At 40.0% G+C, this 25,125-nt stretch overlaps 1 protein-coding gene across 2 annotated transcripts in view; it reads left to right on the plus strand.

Annotated features, from left to right (window-relative positions):
• Positions 1-25,125, plus strand: part of SUSD1 (sushi domain containing 1) — a 125,749-nt gene that overhangs the window by 53,970 nt on the left and 46,654 nt on the right. For both annotated transcript variants that reach the window (XM_030859006.2, XM_030859013.2), the window contains exons 9-10: positions 3,689-3,798; positions 7,453-7,645. In XM_030859006.2, the coding sequence (XP_030714866.1) occupies positions 3,689-3,798; positions 7,453-7,645 (303 nt within the window). The remainder of the gene's footprint in view (positions 1-3,688; positions 3,799-7,452; positions 7,646-25,125) is intronic.

Here is a 25,125-nt window from a genome sequence, read left to right on the forward strand (position 1 = left end):
AAAACCTTTGTTGTCAGAATTCTGGTGGCATTTCACATTGGCTTTGGGAATTTAAAGTTTTGAAAGAGGAATTTGAAAGTGTGATTTAAAAAAAAAAATCCTATGTAGACAATCTGATTTTTCAGCCTGGATATCATAGAAGCTTTCTTTATGTGCAAAGTTCAAGACTTTAATCATTTACTCATGCACATGGTAAATGTTTATTGACCACTTACTATGTGTTTGACATTGTTCTAGGCATCAGGAATTCAATAGTGAATGAGACAGGAGTCCTTTCTTTCATGAAATTTCAGTCATGGGTTATATACATGTTAATGTTTTTCACAAAGTTTTCCTAGTACCCTGTGAGGTTTTGGATCTTCAAATTTCAATCTATCTACACATTAGGAATATTTTCTTTCATTAAATCTCTGATTATTGTTTTTGTTTGTTTGTTTTTGCTCTTCAAATACTCCTATGTGGAATTCCTTGTCTGTCTGCATTGGTCTTCTATTTTCTCTTTTTTTATATCCGTGCCTTTTTCCTTTGCCTTCTGTGAGTATGTAGCAAGTTTGTTCTCTATATGCATTTATGCATATATGCATTGACATTCCTTTTTTTTAGATTAATTAATTAATTAGTTAATTAATTTTTTGGCTGCGTTGGGTCTTCGTTGCTTCACGCAGGCTTTCTCTAGTTGCGGCGAGTGGGGGCTACTCTTTGTTGCGGTGCCTGGGCTTCTCATTTCGGTGGCTTCTCTTGTTGCGGAGCATGGGCTCTAGGTGCATGGGCTTCAGTAGTTGTGGCACGCGGGCTCAGTAGTTGTGGCTCACGGTCTTTAGAGCACAGGTTTAGTAGTTGTGGCGCACGGGCTTAGTTGCTCCATGACATGTGGGATCTTCCCGGACCAGGGCTTGAACCTGTGTCCCCTGCATTGGCAGGTGGATTCTTAACCACTGCACCACCAGAGAAGTCCCTGCATTGACATTTCTGATGCACTTTAAATTCTGTAGTTGCACTTTCATTTCTTTTTGTCTCTTCTAGTTTCCTTTTTATTTCTGCCTGTCTCAACCAGCTTCGTCTCTGCTATCACATTCTCTTACATCTCATCCTTAATCTGTTTGAATCATCTTTAAAATTTTTTTACTGAAAGTACAGAACAGATGTTGCTGAATTCTACCATTATTTTGCTCACTATTTTTTTTCAACAGTGTTCATTCTTTGCCTTCTAGGTGCGATCTCCCTCTTCTTCTTTGTAAAATCATTTCATGGGCTTCCCCCCTCCCTTTCTATATTATTTATCCTTGGAAGATAAAAGTTTTATTTAGGTTTGATATTTCCCTCATAATAAAATGGATGGCATTCCCTTTGATCTTACTTTTTATTGGATGATATTGGTATGCTTATCTCAGATCTCATCTTGAAGGATTTACTGCTGGTTGGATGATCCAGTATCCTTTGGAGAGCAGCTGTGAGAAAACCTACTGCCCCAAGTTTTATTTCTGAGCACTTTGCTATCTTGATTGGTGAAGCTGTAGCTCTTGGGCCAGCTCAGCATTGCCTGGCTTCATTATGGTGCTATAGCCTACAGAGGCAGGAAGGAACCAAGTCTCTCCTTTTGCCAACCCAGGTTGTCTGTCAGGTGGAACCTCCAGGTCCCTAGGCCTCCCCTTAGAAGTCCTTCCCTGTTACTGATCTCCAATGTGCTAAGGAAAGGCTATTATTATTAGAAGTAGAAATAGTGATAGCAGAGTATATAACCCTGGGTGCCTATCAGAATTGCCTGGTGAAGTAAAACAAAAACCAAAAACCCCACAGATGTCCAAGCTTTGCTTTAGATCTGCCATGTCTGGGTGAGGCTGATGTGCATTTAGGATTCGGAACCCGCAGGCTAAATGGCTCCAGCTGGAGCAGTCCTGTGGCCTATCCTTGCTTCCAGCCCCTACCTCTATGGGCACCAGTCCTCCCCTATTCCTTCCTTTGAGATTTTGGAACCCTGCTCCTTTGCTTGGAAGGCATGTTGCTTAGAGCTCTCAGCATCTTTCTTTACCTAGTCTCTTCCACATTGTGCTAAGCAGAAATATCTTCATGTTTCTGCCTTATGGATGGCAGTCAATCCTTCTTTCCAACCCAGATGCAAATTTTGACCCATTTTCACTCTTCGCAGTCACTTCTGTCAGGGTTGGAGGTGGGAAGTGGGAGCCAGATGCTTTTGTTTTCAGACTATAATGGCTATAAGTGGGAAAATCATATTGAGATGGGAACTCTGCAGACAATACTTCTGCTTTATGCTCTGTTTGTGTACAGACATAAACTATATGTGGTATTTCTCACATACATATATTTGGTATACCTCAAAATCATGTGCGTACATGGGGAAATTTTTGTTTCTGGTGTCCTTATGAAATCTTGAAAATGAAAGCTGTGAAGATAACGGAGAGCACATTGTGATAGGTCTTCAAATTCTCTCTCATAACCATATCTTACATTTTCCAGTTATAGCTAACCAAGAATATTTTCTCCCACGGCTAATTGCCTGGTGCTGCCTATGTCAGTGATATTTAAAATGCTGTGGACAGTTCCAATTTTGAGTAGAATAATTTATTGTTATCATTATTACTTCTTAGGTAGCAAAGACTCCCGTGGGAGAAATATAACTATCTTATAGTAATAAAAAGCTTCTCTCTGTAGACATTTAACTTTTTCTCATTTGTAGAAAATGCACAGACCTGTTTGTTAGGAAATTTGCTTTTCCTTGAAAGTTAGCCATGGTACTACTAGACTCTCTGTGGGTTCTTTAATTCATTAGTAACAATTTTTTTCTTCTTCTTCTTCTTTTTTTTCATTTCCTGTATTAAGGAAATAGAACATCAAAGGAATGAATTAGGCTGCAGGAGGCATGAAATGACTTTTTTTCTATATAGCAATGCAAATATATCAGCTCTCTGATTATTTCATTGCCTCATCTGAGTAGCTCTTGAAATACTGTCTGCTGTGAGAATAAACATCTTGCCTGGTCATCTACTTTCTGGTCATCTTCTAGGTTGGAAACACCTGCTCTGAGAGTTCTAATCCTTGACCTTTGACTTTTATTCAGCTTTTTCCTTATTCTCAGACTTTCTGGCTATTGATATACTTACCTTCATGACATTTTACTTATGGACCATCCAAGTGATAGAATTAACTCTCTAAAAATCTCACAGCCTTGTTAGTTTACAACAGTGTTTTTGCGGTACGTGGGCCTCTCACTGCTGTGGCCTCTCCCGTTGCGGAGCACAGGCTCCGGACGCGCAGGCTCAGTGGCCATGGCTCACAGGCCCAGCTGCTCCGCACCACGTGGGATCTTCCCGGACCGGGGCATGAACCCGTGTCCCCTGCATTGGGAGGCGGACTCTCAACCACTGCGCCACCAGGGAAGCCCTACAACAGTTTTAAAATATGCATTATTTCATTTGATTCAACAGCCTATGATATAAGAAAAGCAGACCTGATTACTTGATTCCACAAATAAGGAAACTGAGGTTCAGAGGGGTTAGGTGACTTAGCTAAGGTCATGCAATTAAGAAGTTGTAGAGCTAGGACTTGAAGCCAGATTTGATGCTTCTGCTGTTAAACACTCTGTTGGCTCTCGGAGTTTCAGTTGTCCTTGGCCATGGTATGTTTTGCTAAGAAGATGTAACCTTTCCCTGTGTTCTCTCTTATCTTTTAGGTGATGATCTCTTAGAAGATGACAGGATTTTCAATATTTCAGTACTTAATGAAGCTTGTTTGAAATTGAACAGGCATTCTAGGAAAGTTGGATCAGAACGAATGTACCAAGTAAGAAGATCTCTTATGCTATTCGTTAATGAATTGTGTCACTTAAAACTTTGGGTACTCTCCAAGTGGGGATCCAGAGTATTTAAAAACACTAATGGAATGAACATCTAGATTGTTTGATTTTTGTTTCTGGAGATGGATGTGAGATGGCTGCAAGTGAGGGACTAAATTGAAGGAAGACACTGTTGGGTGATTTGCTCTCATTTTCTCTGTCTGGTATTTCACATGTCTTATATTTTATTTTGGTTCATTTATAGTTGCAGCTTATTTTGTCATCAAATTCACACTCGGATGTAGGTTTTTAAGAAACTTATTGCAGGGCTCTTGGTCCTCACTTAACTTGAATTTATAAACATCACAAATCTCAAGTAAAATTATAAGTATATTCAGGCAGGAACTGAAATTTATTATTTTTGTATCATTTTTAGTGCCTAGCAAATCATCTGACAGAGAGTAGACTAAGTAAGTATTAAATTAGAATTAATTCATTAGCCATTTACCAAAAGAATATCATGTATTAGGACCTGGAAGTTCTATTCGAACTAATATAAACATACAAGTAAACAGACAACTACAATATGGTGTAATGAGAGCTTTGATAAAAAGTAAATAAATGGAATAGGAGACTGTATGTATGTGTATATATGTCCAGGTACAATTTTTTTAAAAATATATTTACTTGGCTGCGCTGAGTCTTAGTTGCAGCATGCAGGATCTAGTTCCCTGACCAGGGATCAAACCTGGGCCCCCTGCATTGGGAGCGCAGAGTCTTAACCACTGGCCCACCAGGGAAGTCCCCATGTCCAGGTACAATTTTTTTAACAAGAAGCAAAAACATTGCAGAGTCATAAACAGTAAGTAGGAATTAACCAGATAAAAGATGTTGGATGAGGTGAAGAAGGGCAGTGTGGACAAGTCGAGTAGCTTATTGGATAATTGAGAATGTGGCTTTCTTGGGGAACAGAGAAAGCAAGGGGAGGAGGAGGAGATGAGGCAAAAATCTGAATAGCGATCATCCCTGTATCCCGTACTTTTAAGCTTGGATCTTATTTTTTATGTCTATATGGAGGCACTGGAGGATTTTAAGCAGGTGAGTGAAATATTCAAATTTTAATATTGGAAAGAACACTGGACCTAGAAATATATTCAGGTACCCAAATAACTTAATATAAAACAAAGATGATTTTTCGAATGGGTACAGAAATAAATGGTTCTGGGACAACTGGTTAACTACTTGGTTAAGAAGATAAATGATTCTCACTTCATGTCCTACACTAAAATGATTAAAGAGTTCAACTGAAAAAAAATTGCTATTTTTTAATATGTTAGACGAAGGTTAATTTAAGTAACATGTGAAACACTCTTAACAAATCCATTGGAAGGAAGTGAACATTCAAAGGCAGTTTGCAAAAGAGAATATAGATACTGCCAAAACACACATGAATACACACATGAAAAGAATTTTTAAATCATGAGACACCATGATTTTTCTGTAAACCTGGAGAAAGTACTACTACACACAGCCGTGGGCCCTTAAATTGGCATGACTTTTCTGGAATAGTTATTTGTTAGGATCCATAAACTTCCACAAGTGTACTATAATTAATTATTCAAACATACACAGAAAGATTAAACTGTTCTCCGAAGCTTTATTTATAATAGGGGAAATTGGAAACAAGTGTCCATCAATAGGGATTTGGTTAAATAAATAATCATACATTTATTGGATAGAACACTATGCAGACATGAAATACCTTCTGCTTCCCACTGGACAACATTTGTTGCTGTGGACCAATATTCCCATTGAAATGGTCTCTTTTTCTCCTGTTGGTCTGAGCCTTCTCAGTCTCTTTCACAAGTTAAATCTGATTACCCCCAAGGTTGTGCCTTCCCTGTTCTCTTGTCCTTCTATACCCATCTTTGGTTGTCTTACCCATTCTCTTGACCATCTCCATGCTGAAGACTCCTAAATCGATTTCTTTAGGGCTAATCTGCTCTCTAAGCTCTGGGCCCTGTACCCCCCAAAAGGCTCCTGTGCTCCCTTTAGCACTGTGTCTTCACATAGGTGACTCTCCTACCTGCAAAGCCCTTCCCTCCTTTACCTGGATAACTCCTACTCGTCCTTCAGTGCTCAGCTCAGTCATCTCCCTGGCGGGAGGCCTTCACTGACCTCCTCCCCCAAACGCTGTCCCTGCTCTGAATTGTTTTTCCTACCCTTACTTTTCACATCCCCAACTCACCTGGTTAATGCTAATTTCTCTTTCGGTCCACAATTAAGATGAGGAAACCTTCCCTGATCCTCCAGCTTCATGTACTCCTCCAGCTTCATGTATTATAACACTTATCCCTGGGTATTTTATTTGCCTAGATACTTACCTGTGAGTTCCTTGAGGTTAGGACCTGTATCTTATTTACTATTGTATAACCAACACTGTATACTCTGGCTGGTAAATAATAGGCAGTCTGTCTATTTATAGAATGAATTAATGATAGAGAAAAACTTTCTAATATGTTTTTAAGTAAAAGGACTATATTATAAAATCGTACAGAGAGTGTGATCCAAATTTCATTAACTAGAAAGTAATTTTTCGTTTATAGACTGAACTACGTGTAGTTTAGGATGAGACTGACTTTCTATAGAAATGCAGCCTCCATAGTTGTGAGGTTTTTCTCCAGCAGAGGGCAGCAGTCTGAATGCAGAAGTGGTGAAGTCAAACATCTGGATTGGCCCAGGGCTTTGAGTTTTCAAGAATGGGTGAAATTGAGAACAAAGCGGCAAGTGTGTTGAGGGTATCAGGCAAAGAGAATGGTGGAAGTGATAGACAATGGTATCCAAGATAGGTGGGAAGATGAGGATGGGGGTGTTAAAATAGTGGTAGAAAATCTTGAGTGGGGAAATCTTGGGGGATATCCTGAGAGAGATCAGACTGAGTGGGAATGAGTGGTCCAGAAGAACAAGGGATTGTGAGATCTTGGTGGAGCAGCTCAGAGGATGACAGTCAAGGATGTGGCGGTGGATGTGGGAAGCTGAAGCAGAGTGGAGGAACTTCACGGCACTGAACCCAAGCAACTCTGAGGCCAAGTTTTGATGGTTTACCTATAAGGACCTTTATATTACCCAAGAGAATGCTAGGAATTGGGGGAGAGAGGAATCTCCCAAACAGACCAAGAACTGTTTTCTAGAACCCTAATAGGAAGGCTCCAGTGAAGTACCATGACTCAGTTTCTTTGCATGCATAATTTGGGGTAGTCCTCATACAGTGTAAAAAGTCTGTTCCATGAGGCTTGTCTGTGGATTCCTTATGAATGAAAAAAAAATGAAAAGAATTTTTCCCAGTAACTCCAGTACAGTCTCCTTCACCTGGGAAGGCTCAAGGGGTTACTTTAGGATAGCCTGACACTTTGTCCATCTGAGATGTAGTTATGCATTTTAAGCTTAGTCTTATAGCTGGTTGAGAGGGAGGTTGAATAGGGTACGTAGGGTAGCTTTGTAAAGTTCTTGTCCAGTTTAGCCTGCTATTGTATTAAAAATAATTCTGTGTGGGTGAGGACAAGTAGAAGGAACCTTCCTGCTTTCTTTCCATTTTGCTTATAGTCTAGACATCTGCAAGCCAAATGAATTTAATGCATCACTTTCTTTTAATCTCACGACAGTTTAAAGTTCTAGGTCAAAGGCGGTATCTGAATAATTTTTATCACGCAACATCATTTAACTTCACAACGAGGGAACAAACCGCAGTGGTGTGTTTAGATCTGTATCCAGCAACTGAGTACACAGTGAATGTCACCCTCCTGGGATCTCCCGAGCAGCGCTCAGTGCAAATAACAATGACAACCGCACCAGCAGGTGGGTGTAGATGTCTTTCTGTTTGGTATCTTAAGACAACAAGTTAAATATGTGTATTGAACTGTACAACATGGGGCAGCATAAAGAATGATAGTCTCAGAGTCAAGAGACCTGGGTTCTAGTTCTAACAAACTACCAATATTTTCTGGGGCACAGTGTCCCTGAATCTTACCACCTCTCCCCTTTCCCACTTGGGTTCAGGCTCAGAGACGGTACAGACCAGGAGTGGACTGCTTTACTCAGGAATTCCTAGGAGTGATGGATTGAGAATACTGTAAGGCTTCCTATCTCTCACTTCCAGCTTAAGACAGCTGAACCCTAAGGGTAGTCATTATGGGCAACTAGAACTAACTTCCAGGAGATCAGAAATGTGAGCTGCAGTGTGTTGGACATGGGTAGGACAAGGAGGCCACCTGACAGCGCCGTACGAGCACATTAACCCGACACAGAGAACAGTGACCTAAAGCAGGTCAGGCTGTTGCTTCTGTTGCTTGCAAGGAAGCCAAATAGAGGTGGCTGTGTCAACTCCACAGCCCTCCCTGGTGGGGAGGGATGCAGAAGTCTCTACCATTTCTTTTGTTCTTTCATCAGTTGGGTTGCTTTTTTAAAAAAAAATATTTATTTATTTATTCGGTTGTGCTGGGTCTTAGTTGTGGCTCACGGGCTCCTTAGTTGTGGCATGCGAACTCTTAGTTGCTGCATGCATGTGGGATCTAGCTCCCTGACCAGGAATGGAACCTGGGCCCCCTGCGTTGGGAACATGGCGTCTTAACCACTGTGCCACCAGGGAAGTCCCTCATCGGTTGGGTTTAATGGACAAATTTCTGGGCAACCATAGAAAGAAAACAGTAGAATAAGATAGGTCTCGCTCCTACCTTCCTGAGGCCTTTATCCTGTTCACCGACTGATCTTTGTGGGTCAGTAGTGGGCACGTTGGTCTTTGTCCTTGGAAGGCTCTGAAATGCAGTAGACACAAATGAGGGCCATGCAGCACCGGAGGCTGAAAATTCACTCTTTATTGGATTTTTCATCTCAGATTGTGCCTTGTATCAGCAGAGGTTGCACGATGAAGACCTCCTGACAGCATAAACCTAGCCCCCATTATTCTGTGAGCTACAGAATAATGCTCACAATTTGAATATGCATTTCCTCCAATTATTAAATCCTCAGAGAAATTAAAGTCTAAAAATAACACCCACCTCTCCCTGTAAATTAACGTGTAAAGGCACTCAAGTCCCAGGTTCTTTCCTCCCCAGTGCCTTCTCTGCTAAGCCTCCATTAGAGTGGCCTCCCTGAGACAGCGAGTGTGTTCTAACTGTTACATCCTATAAATCTTTTTTTTTGTAGTAGATGTTACTTCTTAGTTACCTCCAAAGTTGAATTAATCTTGTTCCAAGTTTCATTGTCCCATTTCTCAACATGAGTCCCAGAGATACAAAACTTAGAAAAGCAAAGTTCTGTGATAGTTATACAACGCTGTGAATGTACTAAACATCACTGAATTGTATACTGTAAAGTGGTTAATTTTATGTTGTGTGAATTGCATCTCAATTAAAAAAGAAAAGCCAATGGCCTAGATACGTTCTTCTTGCACCTGGGCCTCAGTTACCTTCTGAGTGATTCGTACGTGACGCACTGCAAGTAAAATGTTTAGAACGGTTCCTAGTATATAATAATGATGATGACAATACCGGCTTTGTTTATTGAGCACGGAGGATGTCCAGGAATTTTTCAAAGCGCTATCCTTCGGTCAATCCAAACCTACCCAACCTTTTGAGGAAGGCATTATTTTATTCCCATTTTACAGATTAAGGATCATGAGGCACAGAGAAGTTAAGCAACTTGCCCAAGATCACACAGAGTGAGATGTACAACTGGGATTTGAATACAGGCATTCTGGCTCCAGGGCCCTCATTTTTAATCAGTACATCTACTGATTTTTACTAAATATTTAGTGCTTAAAAAGAAAAAAAAGGAAAATTTTGTTCCTAGAACCTAGTGCATAAGTCAGTCTGGACCCACCTTGCTTTTTTCAACCTTGGACCGTGAGCAAAAACTTCAAATGCCGTGGATGTGTAAATGCATTCGTTTAATAAGTGTTCATTTCTTATCTACTGTGTGTCAGGCAGGTTCTGATAGCTGACAAGGTAGCAGCAATAAAACAGACTCAGCTGTCATGGGGTTGGAGTCAGGAGGTTGGAGAGGAGACAGATAAACAAGTAAGGAAATATATGTTAGGTGGGGCTAAGTGGTAAGATGAAGAATAAAGCTTGGCCAAGGGAGTGTCAATTGATGGTCAGGGAAGGCCTCTATTATAAAGAGACATGTAAGCACAGGTCTGAAGGAAGTGAGGGGGAACACCAAATGACAGGCATGTCCTTGGCATGTTCTGGGAACATCAAGGGAGCCAGCGTGGCTGGAGCAGAGTGAGCTGGAGAAAGTGGTGGGAGATGAAGTCTTAGCTTCAGTATAACGAGGGGGGCATGGTGTCAAGTTCAGAAAGTGAGACTATTGTTACCTCCTCCTTTGCAATGTGGACCCCAGATTATCAGTAGTGCGTATAATCTAGCATGTGATGTGACGGCCTCTATAGGTTACTCAGCTGTCTGAAGTCCACCCCCTGTGAATTTCAACTTAATTTGGGAAATCTCTTCTCTTGAGGTTACTGGATTCAGTCTGACACCAGGCTTCCCATCTGTTGTGGAGGAAGGAAATCTACGCTTTTTGAAAAATTTGGAACTTTGCCAATGCTGGTTCCAGGTCTTTCTTGGTGTCTATCCCGAGTATTTAGAACCTTTTATTTTCATGTCTCCTTTGAGCCCTTTTTCTACCTACCCTCCACCATTGCTGAAGATCTTGATCTGTGCAGTGAAAGTAGCCTCCTTTCTTTGTGAGCAGGACATCACATATTTATAGTAGGAAGCTCTTCAAGTGAAATGCACTGTCTTAAACAGAAATGGACTCACAGACATGGAAAACAAACTTATGGTTGCTGGGGGGGTGGATAGCTGGGGGGCAGGGGGAGAGATAAATTAGGAGTTGGGGATTAACCTATACACACTACTGTATATAAGGTAGGTAAACAACAAGGACCTACTGTATAGCACAGGGAACTGTACTCAATATCTTGTCATAACATATAATGGGAAAGAATCTGAAAAAGAATAGAAATATATGTAAAATTGTATACTTGAATCGTACACTTGAAACTAACACAACATTGTAAATTAATTATACCACACACACAAAAAAAAGGAGGGAACACACCAAATGGGGAGAAAAGTACTTCAATAAGCTCATATTTAACTAAAAAAAAAAAAAAGAAGTGTATTGTCTTGCATGCCTGCCTCCTTCACACTCCCAGTTTCCTGCTGTTTTCTCGGAATTTCTCTATCCCCAGAAAGGTCCTAAGTATTGCTTTAATTCTGAGCAGCGTGGCTTCCTATTATTGAATGCCTTGCTTCTGAGTCCTGCTTCCTGGTTAGGAGGTTTCCCTTGTCTTCCCTGGAGTATCACCCTCAGCTGATCCTTGAGCTGCTGTTGAGTTTCTGAAACCTGTGTTTTCACTGGTCTAATGAGGTCTAGGAAGTCCCCTAGTTTTAGTGGTTTTTCACCCAAACCCCACCTTTCCTTAGAACTGAATTTCTGAGACTTGAACTGCCTGTGCTTCTTTGATGGGAACTGAAGCATTCTTTCCTGCCACCATTTCCTTTTCTGCATCGGGAGAGATAATCCTCCAGTGTTCCAGATCCTTCTAAGTATTCCTACTGCTCCGGCAGGCCAGCTGAGTAGTAAGCTTTCAACCTTCCCTTCCAGCTGTTTCTGTTCCTCCTTCCTCCCCAGGCCTGGCTAATACCTTTTGCTCGGTCTTAGTACTTTCCTTCTCTGTATTTGCTTTTTGTTTTCATGCTTACATTTTTGTTCTCCTAACATATTACTTTCGATTCTGCCTGTGAGGTCTCTATAGAGCAACAATGGTGCCACGGTTCACCCAGTGTTCAGGTAAATTCTGCCAACCTTCCCTTTTGTTAGGAGGTATTTATTTTTATTCAGTTTAGCCTATAACCTCAGCCCTGATCAAGGGTCATGCTCTCTGGATCCTCCTTAACATTTCTCTGCTTTTCTGTTCCTTCTTTTCAAATTCTAAATCCTTGCATTTCCCAGGCAGGCTTCCTTATAGCCTGGGCTATACCCTCGGTTTCATCTTTAAGAACAATGCCACCTTGGAATTCATTTAATGATACCTGGAGAATTCTGCACTGATCCTTCTAGTATTTCTCTTTTTAAATATGTCCACATTTTCTGTAACTACATAGCACCACAACTCCAGTTATTAAAGAGTTCTCCATTAATGCCTACTCTGGGTTCCCTATTTAAAACTGTAAGAGGATCCTTTTTGATAGAATAATACCTGACTCTGGGTACCCTTTTAGGGGAGTCATTTTAGTTTGTTCTCCAAAATAGTCCCTTTATTCTTCTCTTTGATGATTTTCAGCCATTTCCCTGACCTAGTAAATATTTCTGCTTTTCTAATCTCTTTAGAGCAGTTATGTTTAGATATAGCTCCTTTTCCTTGTCATAGATTTCTAGCTGGGCTAATATGATTTCAAATTTTCTTCTCCTCCTTGGTGTACTTTCCTTCACGTTATTCCATTCTCTCCTAATCTTGTCCCATTTGCAAGATCAAAACCTGTTTTGTAAACTGATTTCATTCCTTTTTCAGAGGTTGGGCAGAGCTCATCTTTAGAAACAGAGGGTTCTAGGCATACACGTTTTATGACTCCTTCCCAGCACTTCAGTTGGTAAAATCCCACTGGATTTTATCCTCTCCACCCAAGAAGCATCCCTGGTGTAGAATCCCCAGTCTGGGGCTCTGTAAAACAATCCAGAGCAATTTGAGAGCCTGTGGTGTTGGGGTGACTCCTGAGCCTATAGACAAACCGTGGATTCAGTCTTTTCTCAGATCTCTTTCTTCTGAACAAGATAAAGAGGGACAGAATTTTGGGCAGCTAATCTCCTGTTGTCTGCTAATGTCAGGCTCCCCCAGATGCTTTCTGAAATCTATCAAAATCTTCCACTAATGCTCTCTTTGTGCTTCTCAAACTTTAGCGAACAAAGAATCAGCTGGAGAGCTTATTAAAGCGCAGGTCCTTGGGCTCCATGCTAGAGGTTCAGATTCAGCAGGCCTGGAGTGGAGACCCCAAATTTTCATTTCTAGCAAGTGCCAGGCCTTGCTGACGCTGCCAGTCCATATTTTGAGCAACAGTGCTCTAACCACATAGACCTCAGCTACTTCTCGGCAATTTAAAGCCCTCACTTGAAAGAAAAGACCCGATAAAGAGAAAGACCAAAAAAAAAAAAAAAAAAGTGATAACCAAAATAATTCAAAGGGCTCATGCCTAAGAAACCTATGTGTTTTGCCTGATTTGTGAAGTTTTCCTGGTAATCGAATATCTGCCTCATCTATTCTTGCAGTTCCAGCTATAGAGACCGAGAGCCTCCATCTTCCCTGATGGTGCTTTGCTCCCCTGTGGCGGCTCCTCTCTTTATATAAACTCAGAGTCCCAATCAGTGTATTCACATGTTGCAGGGGGGAGAGACTGAATCTTACCCCTCCTTCCTACAGACTGACAAATAAGAAGTGAAGTATCAACTTTATTGCCTGAGCAAGTTCCCAGGAACTACCCCCAACACAGTTTCTAGTACTAAAAGTTACATTGGAGAATGAGGCTTAGAAATGGCCACATGGGGTTTTCTACTGCCTCTCCCCCTGGAAGTATGGGCAGTTGGATCTGCATGGGGACCTTGCCTGGTTTACCCACCCAGTCTTAGGCTGAAGATCTGAGGAGAGGGAGTGGGCAAAGACAGGTTACTTACTCCTGGAGACTGGAGGTACACATGCCCCTTGTGCCTAAGCACAGGCAGGCCCCAGAGAGCAAAAATCTGCATCTTTTTTGGGCAGTGACCTGTAATATATGAACTCCACCCACTAAGAAATGTGACCCAAGGAATAGTAGTCTCCTTCTCACCTGTCAGATTACATATTTACTGTTCATTCCTTGAGGATTAGTGAGTAGGGAGTGGAGAGAGGCCAAAATTGTCCTTTCCTTTATAAAAATGAGAAGACAGGTAAACAGCAGCCTTGAACACACATGACCTCTGTAATGTTAGAGGGTTGATCAGGAAAGGTCCATTCTAGTTCTAGGAGTCTATGTTGGGAAAGCAATTTTAAGTTTCTTCAAATTCATTTATTTCAACATCCAAATTTCTTGACTGATTTATTTACCATCATTATTTCATTTATCAATTCTACTTTGTGTTTTTATTGATATATACAAGTTATTCATATAGTAAGAGTTTACTATTTGTGTCAAATATTTCTCCTGTTTTATAATTTCTTTTAATTCTCTTTATGGTGTTTTTGACATGTAAAGTTTTTAGATTTCTAAACAGTCCAATCTATTGATATTTTCCTTTGTGATATTACATTAATTTTTTTTTTTTTTTTTTTTTTTTTTTTTTTGCGGTACGCGGGCCTCTCACTGTTGTGGCCTCTCCCGTTGCAGAGCACAGGCTCCGGACGCACAGGCTCAGTGGCCATGGCTCACGGGCCCAGCCGCTCCGCAGCACGTGGGATCTTCCCGGACTGGGGCATGAACCCGTGTCCCCTGCATCAGCAGGCGAACTCTCAAACACTGCGCCACCAGGGAAGCCCTAGAATTTTTGTAAACAAAATTTTAAATTTATATCCTATCTTTTTTCTAGGAAGGACTTTAAGTGACCTGCATAGGTATATAAAATAAAAGAAAATAAGTTAAATAGGTAACCTAAAGAAGAATGAAAACAAAGTCAGGGACATAAAAAAAGATGTCAGATAAGGCTAAGAATAGTTCATATCCTTACAACCTATTTACTTGTTCATTAGTGGCTCACGCGTTTAGGTTTAAGTTTTCAGCCCATCCAGTCAGAAAGGGAGCCATTATATTATCCATAAGGTTACAACAAAGCAGTGTTTTTTGGGAGAAGTACAATTATTTTCAACACCACGATCAGATAGGAATTTCTGATTCTGGGGGGTTTCGTAAATAGTTCCATGTATGAGCAGCATTTTATGAGGATTTTATGATGCTGTTTCTTACATCATCCCTCAACATGGCTCATTATATTTGAGGAAAGCACAATGCATTGTGGGGTGGACAAGGAAAGACTCCTTAGAAATGCCTGTGCTCTGCTGACCTGGCTTGATTCAGGGGTAGGATTAGGTTATTTTAGATTATTTGGAGGAATGACTGGAGTCCATGTTTTTCAGGCAATGTTTCCTAAATATTGTTTCTCTCAACTCAGATTTGATAAATGATGGGGCCATTGTGCTTCAGACAGTCCTCTTTCATCTGTACCAAGGGAGCAGTTGGTCTGTGTTGCCAGTTGAATAACAAGAATCTGTGCCTGAAAAGAAGGCTGGCCACCTCAGTTAGAAGGCGGAGCCGAGCCTAGGGAGCTGAGCTAAGGGAATTGTATGAATCTGCTTCTCCATGGTTGAATCCCAGTTCCTCTCCATATAATGTGACCACATACTTTTAGCTTGAAAATCTCATGGTAGTTGTAACTAGATACCAAATTTGTCTTAAGAAAAATTTCAACAAAATAACAGTCGAACTCCCAACTTTAAACTATGTTATATCCTTCTAAGACAAACTGAAATGTACATCAAGGACAACTAACTAAAGGATAACAAAATGATACCCCTATTTATAGAGCTATAGAGGTGTTATAAAAATAGTAACTTTGCTTTCAAAATAGTTGACTTGTAGCCATTCTTTCCAACAATAGTTACCCTGCAAAACCAACTGTCTATTTAGGCTGCTCCTAATTAGAGGTTTTAAAACCATATCATTTATGATCAAGAGAATACTGGTTTTTCTGTTCTCTTTAGCAGGGGACTGCATGCATTTAGTTACTTCTAAAATAGTGTTGGTAAATTTAAAAAAATCTAAAGAAGGGACAGACCACTTTTTTCCTCTATTCCCTGGTAGAACGCCTAACTGATGAGGTGGCTTATGATGGCAGGTTTTCTAACAGCATGCGTAATTTGAGATCTACAGGGACTTTATAAAACTTTCCCCATAACTGATTCCTGTTCACAGAATCGAAGTCCAAACAAAAGATAATAAAGACTAAACATTTTAACATTGTTCCTGATATTTTCCCACAAAATGATAAATATTGTAATGGTATTCTGTAGTGGAAATTTATGTCTGAAGGCAGCCTGCTTCTCTTATAAACCATCAGCCTGAGAAACTCACAGTTGCAGTTGGCCAAGCCAGAAATTGGCATGTATTTTGTATGGAATATCCAATCATCTGTAACACGCCAAAACTGGGGAGAGTAAACGGTTGTTCTTTTTAAGATAATGACATTGTAAGATCCAGCTAGGTAGAACCATACCCATGGGGTATATAAAGATGAATAAGTTACTTGGAATTGAAGCCCATCACTAAATGGGTTTTAAATGGCTCTAGAAGCAATGGGTTCATCTCATTCTTTTCAGGGCCACGATATTCTAATCATGTGTACAGACAAAGAGGCTCCAAGACTATCTTCTCGGCTGAAATCAAAGACCGCTTGCTTCTTAGTCTACTCTATCCAGTAATACAATGCGAAGGAAAGCTAACTACAAGATGTTCTTTTTTATTTCATTTCCTTGTGACTTTTTAATTTGATATAATTTCTTTTTTAAAAAAAATTTTTATTGGGGTATAGTTGTTGTACAATGTTGTGTTAGTTTCTACTGTACAACGAAGTGGAGTTCCCTGTGCTATACAGCAGGTTCTTATTAGTTATCTATTTTATACATATTAGTGTATATATGTCAATCCCGCTCTCCCAATTCACCCCACCCCCACCCCCACCCTGCTTTCCCCCCTTGAGTCCATACGTTTGTTCTCTACATCTGTGTCTCTACTTCTGCCTTGCAAACCAGTTCATCTGTACCATTTTTCTAGATTCCACATATACGTGTTAATATACGATATTTGTTTTTCTCTTTCTGACTTACTTCACTCTGTGTGACAGTCTCTAGGTCCATCCATGTCTCTAAAAATGACCCAATTTCATTCCTTTTTATGGCTGAGTAATATTCCATTGTATATATGTACCACATCTTCTTTATCCATTCCTCTGTTGATAGACATTTAGGTTGCTTCCATGACCTAGCTATTGTAAATAGTGCTGCAGTGAACATTGGGGTGCACATGTCTTTTTGAATTATGGTTTTCTCAGGGTATATGCCCAGTAGTGGGATTGCTGGGTCATATGGTAATTCTATTTTTAGTTTTTTAAGGAACCTCCATACTGTTCTCCACAGTGGCTGTATCAATTTACATTCCCACCAACAGTGCAAGAGGGTTCCCTCTTCTCCGCACCCTCTCCAGAATTTATTGTTTGTAGATTTTCTGATGATGCCCATTCTAACCAGTGTGAGGTGACACCTCATTGTGGTTTTGATTTGCATTTCTCTAATAATTAGTGATGTTGAGTAGCTTTTCATGTGCCTCTTGGCCATCTGTATGTCTTCTTTGGAGAAATGTCTATTTAGATCTTCTGCCCAGTTTTTGATTGGGTTGTTTGTTTTTTTGATATTGAACTGCATGAGCTGATAATATATTTTGGAGATTAATCCTTTGTCCGTTGATTCATTTGCAAATATTTTCTCCCATTCTGAGGGTTGGCTTTTCGTCTTGTTTATAGTTTCCTTTGCTGTGCAAAAGCTTTTAAGTTTCATTAGGTCCCATTTGTTTATTTTTGGTTTTATTTCCATTACTCTAGGAGGTGGGTCAAAAAAGATCTTGCTGTGATTTATGTCAAAGAGTGTTCTTCCTCTGTTTTCCTCTAAGAGTTTTAGAGTGTCCGATCTTACATTTAGGTCTTTAACGCATTTTGAGTTTATTTTTGTGTATGGTGTTAGGGAGTGTTCTAATTTCATTCTTTTACATGTAGCTGTCCAGTTTTCCCAGCACCACTTATTGAAGAGACTGTCTTTTCTCCATTGTATATCCTTGCCTCCTTTGTCATAGATTAGGTGACCATAGGTGCATGGGTTTATCTCTGGACTTTCTATCCTGTTCCATTGATCTATATGTCTGTTTTTGTGCCAGTACCATATTGTCTTGATTACTGTAGCTTTGTAGTATAGTCTGAAGTCAGGGAGTCTGATTCCTCTAGCTCCTTTTTTTTTTTTCTCAAGATGGGCTATTCGGGGTCTTTTGTGTCTCCATACAAATTGTAAAGTTTTTTGTTCTGGTTCTGTGAAAAATGCCATTGGTAGCTTGATAGGGATTGTGTTGAATCTGTAGACTGTTTTGGGTAGTATAGTCATTTTCACAGTGTTGATTCTTCCAATCCAAGAACATGGTATATCTCTCCATCTGTTTGTATGGTCTTTAATTTCTTTCATCAGTGTCTTATAGTTTTCTGCATACAGGTCTTTTGTCTCCTTAGGGAGGTTTATTCCTAGGTATTTTATTCTTTTTGTTGCAGTGGTAAATGGGAGTGTTTCCTTAATTTCTCTTTCAGATTTTTCATCATTAGTGTATAGGAATGCAAGAGATTTCTGTGCATTAATTTTGTATCCTGTTACTTTACCAAATTCATTGATTAGCTCTAGTAGTTTTCTGGTAACATGTTTAGGATTCTCTATGTTTAGTATTATGTCATCTGCAAACAGTGACAGTTTTACTTCATCTTTTCCAATTTGGATTCCTTTTATTTCTTTTTCTTTTCTGATTGCTGTGGCTAAAACTTTCAAAACTATGTTGAATAATAGCGGTGAGATTAGGCAACCTTGTCTTCATCCTGATCTTAGAGGAAGTGTTTCAGTTTTTCATCATTGAGAATGATGTTGGCTGTGGGTTTGTCATATATGGCCTTTATTATGTTGAGGTAGGTTCCCTTATGCCCACTTTCTGGAGAGTTTTTATCATAAATAGGTGTTGAATTTTGTCAAAAGCTTTTTCTGCATCTATTGAGATTATTATATAGTTTTTATCCTTCAGTTTGTTAATGTGGTTTATCACATTGATTGATTTGCATATATTGAAGAATCCTTGCATTCCTGGGATAAACCCCACTTGATCATGATGTATGATCCTTTTAATGTGCTGTTGGATTCTGTTTGCTAGTATTTCGTTGAGGATTTTTGCATCTATGTTCATCAGCGATATTGGTCTGTAGTTTTCTTTTTTTGTGACATCTTTGTTTGGTTTTGGTATCAGGGTGATGGTGGCCTCGTAGAATGTGTTTGGGAGTGTTCCTCCGTCTGCTATATTTCAGAAGACTTTGAGAAATATAGGTGTTAGCTCTTCTCTAAATGTTTGATAGAATTCACCTGTGAAGCCATCTGGTCCTGGGCTTTTGTTTGTTGGAAGATTTTAAATCACAGTTTCAATTTCAGTGCTTGTGATTGGTCTGTTCATATTGTCTATTTCTTCCTGGTTCCATCTTGGAAGGTTGTACTTTTCTAAGAATTTGTCAATTTCTTCCAGATTGTCCATTTTATTGGCATAGGGTTAATTGTAGTAGTCTTTCATGATCCTTTGTATTTCTGTAGTGTCAGTTGTTACTTCTCCTTTTTCATTTCTAATTCTGTTGATTTGAGTCTTCTCCCTTTTTTTCGTGATGAGTCTGGCTAATGATTTATCAATTTTGTTTATCTTCTCAAAGAACTTGCTTTTAGTTTTATTGATCTTTGGTATTGTTTCATTCATTTCTTTTTCATTTATTTCTGATCTGATCTTTATAATTTCTTTCCTTCTGCTAACTTGGGTTTTTTTTGTTGTTGTTTTTCTTCTTCTTCTTTCTATAATTGCTTTAGATGTAAGTTTATGTTGTTTATTTGAGATTTCTCTTGTTTCTTGAGGTAGGATTGTGGGTCATTGTGTTTTCATTGTCATTTGTTTCTAGGTATTTTTTTATTTCCTCTTTGATTTCTTCAGTGATCTCTTGATTATTGAGTAGCATATTGTTTAGCCTCCATGTGTTTGTATTTTTTGCAGCTTTTTTCATGTAATTGATATCTAGTCTCATAGCGTTGTGGGTGGAAAAGATACTTGATACAATTTCAATTTTTGTAAATTTAACAAGGCTTGATTTGTGACCCAAGATATGATCTATCCTGAAGAATGTTCCATGAGCACTTGAGAAGAAAGTGTATTCTGTTGTTTTTAGATGGAATGTCCAAAAATATCAATTAAGTCTATGTGGTCTACTGTGTCTTTTAAAGCTTGTGTTTCCTTACTTATTTTCATTTTGGGTGCTCTGTCCATTGGTGAAAGTGGCGTGTTATAAAGTCCCCTAATATTATTTTGTTACTGTTGATTTCCCCTTTTATGGCCGTTAGCATTTGCCTTATGTATCGAGGTGCTCCTATGTTGGGTGCATAAATATTTACCATTGTTATATTGTCTTCTTGGATTGATCCCTTGATCATTATGTAGTGTCCTTCTCTGTCTCTTATAATAGTCTTTATTTTAAAGTCCATTGTGTCTGATATGAGTATTGCTACTCCAGCTTTCTTCTGATTTCCATTTGCATGGAATATCATTTTCCATCCCCTCACTTTCAGTCTGTGTGTGTCCCTAGGTCTGAAGTGGGTCTCTCGTAGACAACATATATACAGGTCTTGTTTTAGTATCCATTTAGCCAGTCTGTGTCTTTTGGTTGCAGCATTTAATCCATTTACATTTAAGGTAATTATTGATATGTGTGTTCCTACCAACATTTTCTTAATTGTTTTGGGTTTGTTATTGTAGGTCTTTTCCTTCTCTTGTGTTTCCTGCCTAGAGAAGTTCCTTTAGCATTTGTTGTAAATGGTTTGGTGGTGCTGAATTCTCTTAACTTTTGCTTGTCTGTAAAGGTTTTAATTTCTCTGTCAAATCTGAATGAGATCCTTGCTGGGTAGAGTAATCTTGGTTGTAGGTTTTTCCCTTTCATCACTTTAAATATGTCCTGCCACTTCCTTCTGGCTTACAGAATTCCTGCTGAAAGATCACCTGTTAACATTATGGGGTTTTCCTTGTATATAATTTGTTGCTTTTCCCTTGCTGCTTTTAATATTTTTTCTTTGAATTTAATTTTTGATACTTTGATAAATTTGTGTCTTTGTGTGCTTTTCCTTGGATTTATCCTGTATGGGACTTTCTGCGCTTCTGGACTTGATTGACTATTTCCTTTCCCATGTTAGGGAAGTTTTCAACTACAGTCTCTTCAAATATTTTCTCAGACCCTTTCTTTTTCTCTTTTTCTTCTTGGACCCCTATAATTTGAATGTTGGTCCGTTTAATGTTGTCCCAGAGGTCTCTGAGACTGTTCCTCAATTCTTTTCATTCTTTTTTCTTTATTCTGCTCTGCAGCATTTTTTTCCCACTATTTTATCTTCCAGGTCACTTATCCATTCTTCTGCCTCAGTTATTCTGCTATTCATTCCTTCTAGAGTATTTTTAATTTCATTTATTGTGTTGTTCATCATTGTTTGCTTGCTCTTTAGTTCTTCTAGGCCCTTTTTAAACGTTTCTTGTATTTTCTCCATTCTATTTCCAAGATTTTGGATCATCTTTACTATCAGTACTCTAAATTCTTTTTCAGGTAGACTGCCTATTTCCTCTTCATTTGTTTGGTCTGGTTGGTTTTTACCTTGCTCCTTCATCGGCTGCATATTTCTCTGTTTTCTCATTTTGTTTAACCTACTGTGTTTGGGTTCTCCTTTTTGCAGGCTGCAGGTTCGCAGTTCCCGTTATTTTTGTTGTCTGCCCCCAGTGGGTGAGGGTGGCTCAGTTGCTTGTGCAGGCTTCCTGGTGGAGGGGGCTGGTGCCTGTGTTCTGTTGGGTGGGGTTGGATCTTGTCCTTCTGGTGGGCAGGGCTGCATCTGGTGGTGTGTTTTGGAATGTCTGTGAACCCAGTATGACTTTAGGCAGCCTATATGCTAATGTGTGGGGTTGTGTTCCTGTCTTACTAGTTGTTTGGCATGGGGTATCCAGCACTGGAGCTTGCTGGCCTTTGGGTGGGGCTGGGTCTTAGTGCTGAGATGAAGATCTCTGGGAGAGCTCTCTCTGATTGATAGTACGTGGGGCCAGGAGGTTTCTTGTGGTCCAATATCCTGGACTCAGCCCTCCCACCTCAGAGGCTCAGGACTGATACCTGGCCGGAACACCAAGACCGTGCCAGCCCCATGGCTCAGAAGAAAAGGAAGAAAAAAACAAACAAACAGACAGAACTCTAGGACAAATGGTAAAAGCAAAGCTATACAGACAAAATCACACAAAGAAGCATACACACTCAGAAAAAGAGAAAAAGGATTAAATATATATATATATATATATATATATATAAAAGGAAGAGAGCAACCAAACCAATAAACAAATCTACCAATAAGTACTAAATACTAAACTAAGATAAACAAAAAACCAGAATCAAATTAGATGCAGAAAGCAAACCCCAAGTCTACAGTTGCTCCCAAAGTCCACCACCTCAGTTTTGGGAACATTCATTGTCTATTCAGGTATTTTTCAGATGCAGCGTTTATCAAGTTGATTGTGGGGATTTAATCTGCTGCTCCTGAGGCTGCACAGAGAAATTTCCCTTTCTCTTCTTTGTTCGCACAGCTCCTGGGGTTCAGCTTTGGTTTTGGCCCCGCCTCTGCATGTAGGCCGCCCTCAGGAGTCTGTTACCCACCCAGACAGGAGGGGGTTAAAGCAGCAGCTGATTAGGTCTCTCTTGCTCACTCAGGCCAGGGGGAGGGAGGGGTACGGTAGTCATAATTGGAATGTGGGGCGAGCCTGAGGTGGCAGAGGCCGGCGTGATGTTGCAACAGCCTGAGGCGTGCTGTGTGTTCTCCCGGGGAAATTGTCCCTGGGTTACAGGACCTGGCAGTGGCGTGCTGCACAGGATCCCAGGGGGCGGGTTGGGTAGTGACCTGCACTTGCACTCAGGATTCTTGGTGGCAGCAGCAGCAGCCTTAGCAGTTCATGCCCATCTCTGGGGTCCGAGCTGATGTCTGTGGCTCATGCCTGTCCCTGGAGCTCGTTTAGGTGGTACTCTGCCTTCTGTGGGCACTCTGGGAAGGAATCCCTTCTCTTTGCACACCCCGAAACAATGGCCTCTTACTGCTCTTGCAGGTCTAGACTTTTCCCCAGACTCCCTCCTGGCTATCTGTGATGCACTAGCTCCCTTCAGGCTGCGTTCACGCAGCCAACCCCAGTCCTCTCCCTGGGGTCTGACCTCTGAAGCCTGAGCCTCAGCTCCCAGCCCCCACCTGCCCTGGCAGGTGAGCAGACAAGCCTCTCGGGCTGATGAGTGTTGTTTGGCACCGATCCTCTGTGTGGGAATCTCTCCACTTTGCCCTCTGCGCCCCTGTTGCTGCACTCTCCTCCGTGGCTCCAAAACTTCCCTTCCCCCCATCCCCCCTCCCCACCAGTGAAGGGGCTCCCTAGTGTATGGAAACGTTTCCTCCTTCACAGCTCCTTCCCAGAGGTAGGGGTCCCATCCCTATTCTTTTGTCTCTATTTTTTCTTTTGCCCTACCCAGGTACATGGGGATTTTCTTGCCTTTTGGGAAGTCTGAGGTCTTCTGCCAGCATTCAGTAGGTGTTCTGAAGGGGTTGTTCCACATGTAGATGTATTTTTGATGTATTTATGGGGAGAAAGGTGATCTCCACGTCTTACTCCTCTGCCATCTTGAAGGTCTTCTCCTGGTTTGTAAGTTTTTAAATGGCATACTGTAACTTCCATGTATTGCCTATATAACATTCAAACCAGTCTATTCTATTTCCCTTTTTCTTTATTCCTTCTCCTCTCAATTTTTCAGTTGCTTATTTCTACTTTCACAACATATACTGTTTATATTTTATCCTTCCATCTTGCCCCACCTTTATTTTAGTCTTAGATTTACAGTTTAATATATCAGATGCTCACCATCAGTCTTTTTACTGAAGTTTCTTCAGTTACCTCTTGGATGAAGCTCATTTTCTAGTAGATTCCTTAAGAGTACAGTATTCCTTGAGTTCTTAGATGTTTAAAACTGTTTCTCTATGGTCTTGATACTTGAAAGATAGCATAGTTGGATATAAAAATCTTGATTTACACTTTCTTTGTTTGAATTTCCTTAAAATAACTTCTTTTGTTGCTTTTTTATGTAGCTTTTTTTTTTTTTTTTTTTTTTTTTTTTTTTTTTGCTGTACGCGGGCCTTTCACTGTTGTGGCCTCTCCCGTTGCAGAGCACAGGCTCCGGATGCGCAGGCTCAGCGGCCATGGCTTACAGGCCCAACCGCTCCGCGGCATGTGGGATCTTCCCGGACCGGGGCACGAACCCGTGTCCCCTGCATCGGCAGGTGGACTCTCAACCACTGCGTCACCAGGGAAGCCCTTTATGTAGCTTTTGAGACGTCTGGTGCAGCCTAATTCTTTTGCCTTTGGATCTTAATTGTTTATTTATTTGAGGGGAGATGCTAAGGAGTTTTTCTTTATCTTTGAAGTCTAATAGTTTTACTTAGCTAAATCTTAGGGCTGATTGTTCTGGGTGAGTTTTCTCAGGTATATGATGAGTCCTTCTAATATTTATATTCAGGTCTTTTTATTTTTGTAAGGCTGTCATGGATTATAGTTTTAGGTATTTATTCTGTTTCCATGTTTTTCTTCTTTAGAGACTTTAATTATACATATGTTGGATCTTTGCCTATACTGCATGTCAACCACTTTATTTTTGATCCTTTTTACTTCCTTTTTAATCTCATTTTTATTCTTTTTGGTGGTTTTCTTGTATTTGTTCAATACATTTATATTCGAATCTATCCTTCTTTGGGCACCATGAAATTTAGTCTTTATTTCTGATGTGATTTTGTCTTTTGCTTTTTTCCTGAATTCAGTCACTTGTGTTTCATTTCCTTCCTGCTTTTTGTTCATTCTGTTCTTATTTTTGAATTTCTAACTCAAGGTGTTTTCTTTATATTCCAGAGGCTTTTTTCAGGATATTTATTTGTTTATTGTCTTACAGGTTTTTTCCCCCCTATTTTGTGTGTTTTTTTTTAAAGTGGAGTTTTTCACAAGCAGAAATGTTTTGATTATAATTTTCTGTTTCTGTTTTTAAATGAACACTCCTTTGTTTATTAATTCCACAGACAGAATTGGTCATTTGGGAGGGTCAAGAAGATTTCTAGGTTAAGAGTGCCTTCTTCTGTCACTGAATGAAGGGCAGTTTCTTTTAAAGGATATTTTTGTTTTTGTTTTTTTGGTGAGAGTGGGAATGAATTCTGTATTCTTCTATTTTGGGTACTCTTTTGACTTGTAAGATCTTGTCTTTCCCCTGCAGTTGTTTTTCCTGTCACCACTTAGTTTCCAAAGAACACCTATTCCTTCCTTTTTATCCTCTTCTTTCCCAGAAGCAATACCTTTCTCATACTACTACCTGCACTCTCCTTTGTGGCCCCAAAGCTT

This window comes from Globicephala melas, chromosome 6 (assembly GCF_963455315.2).
Source record: "Globicephala melas chromosome 6, mGloMel1.2, whole genome shotgun sequence".
Taxonomy (NCBI): domain Eukaryota; kingdom Metazoa; phylum Chordata; class Mammalia; order Artiodactyla; family Delphinidae; genus Globicephala; species Globicephala melas.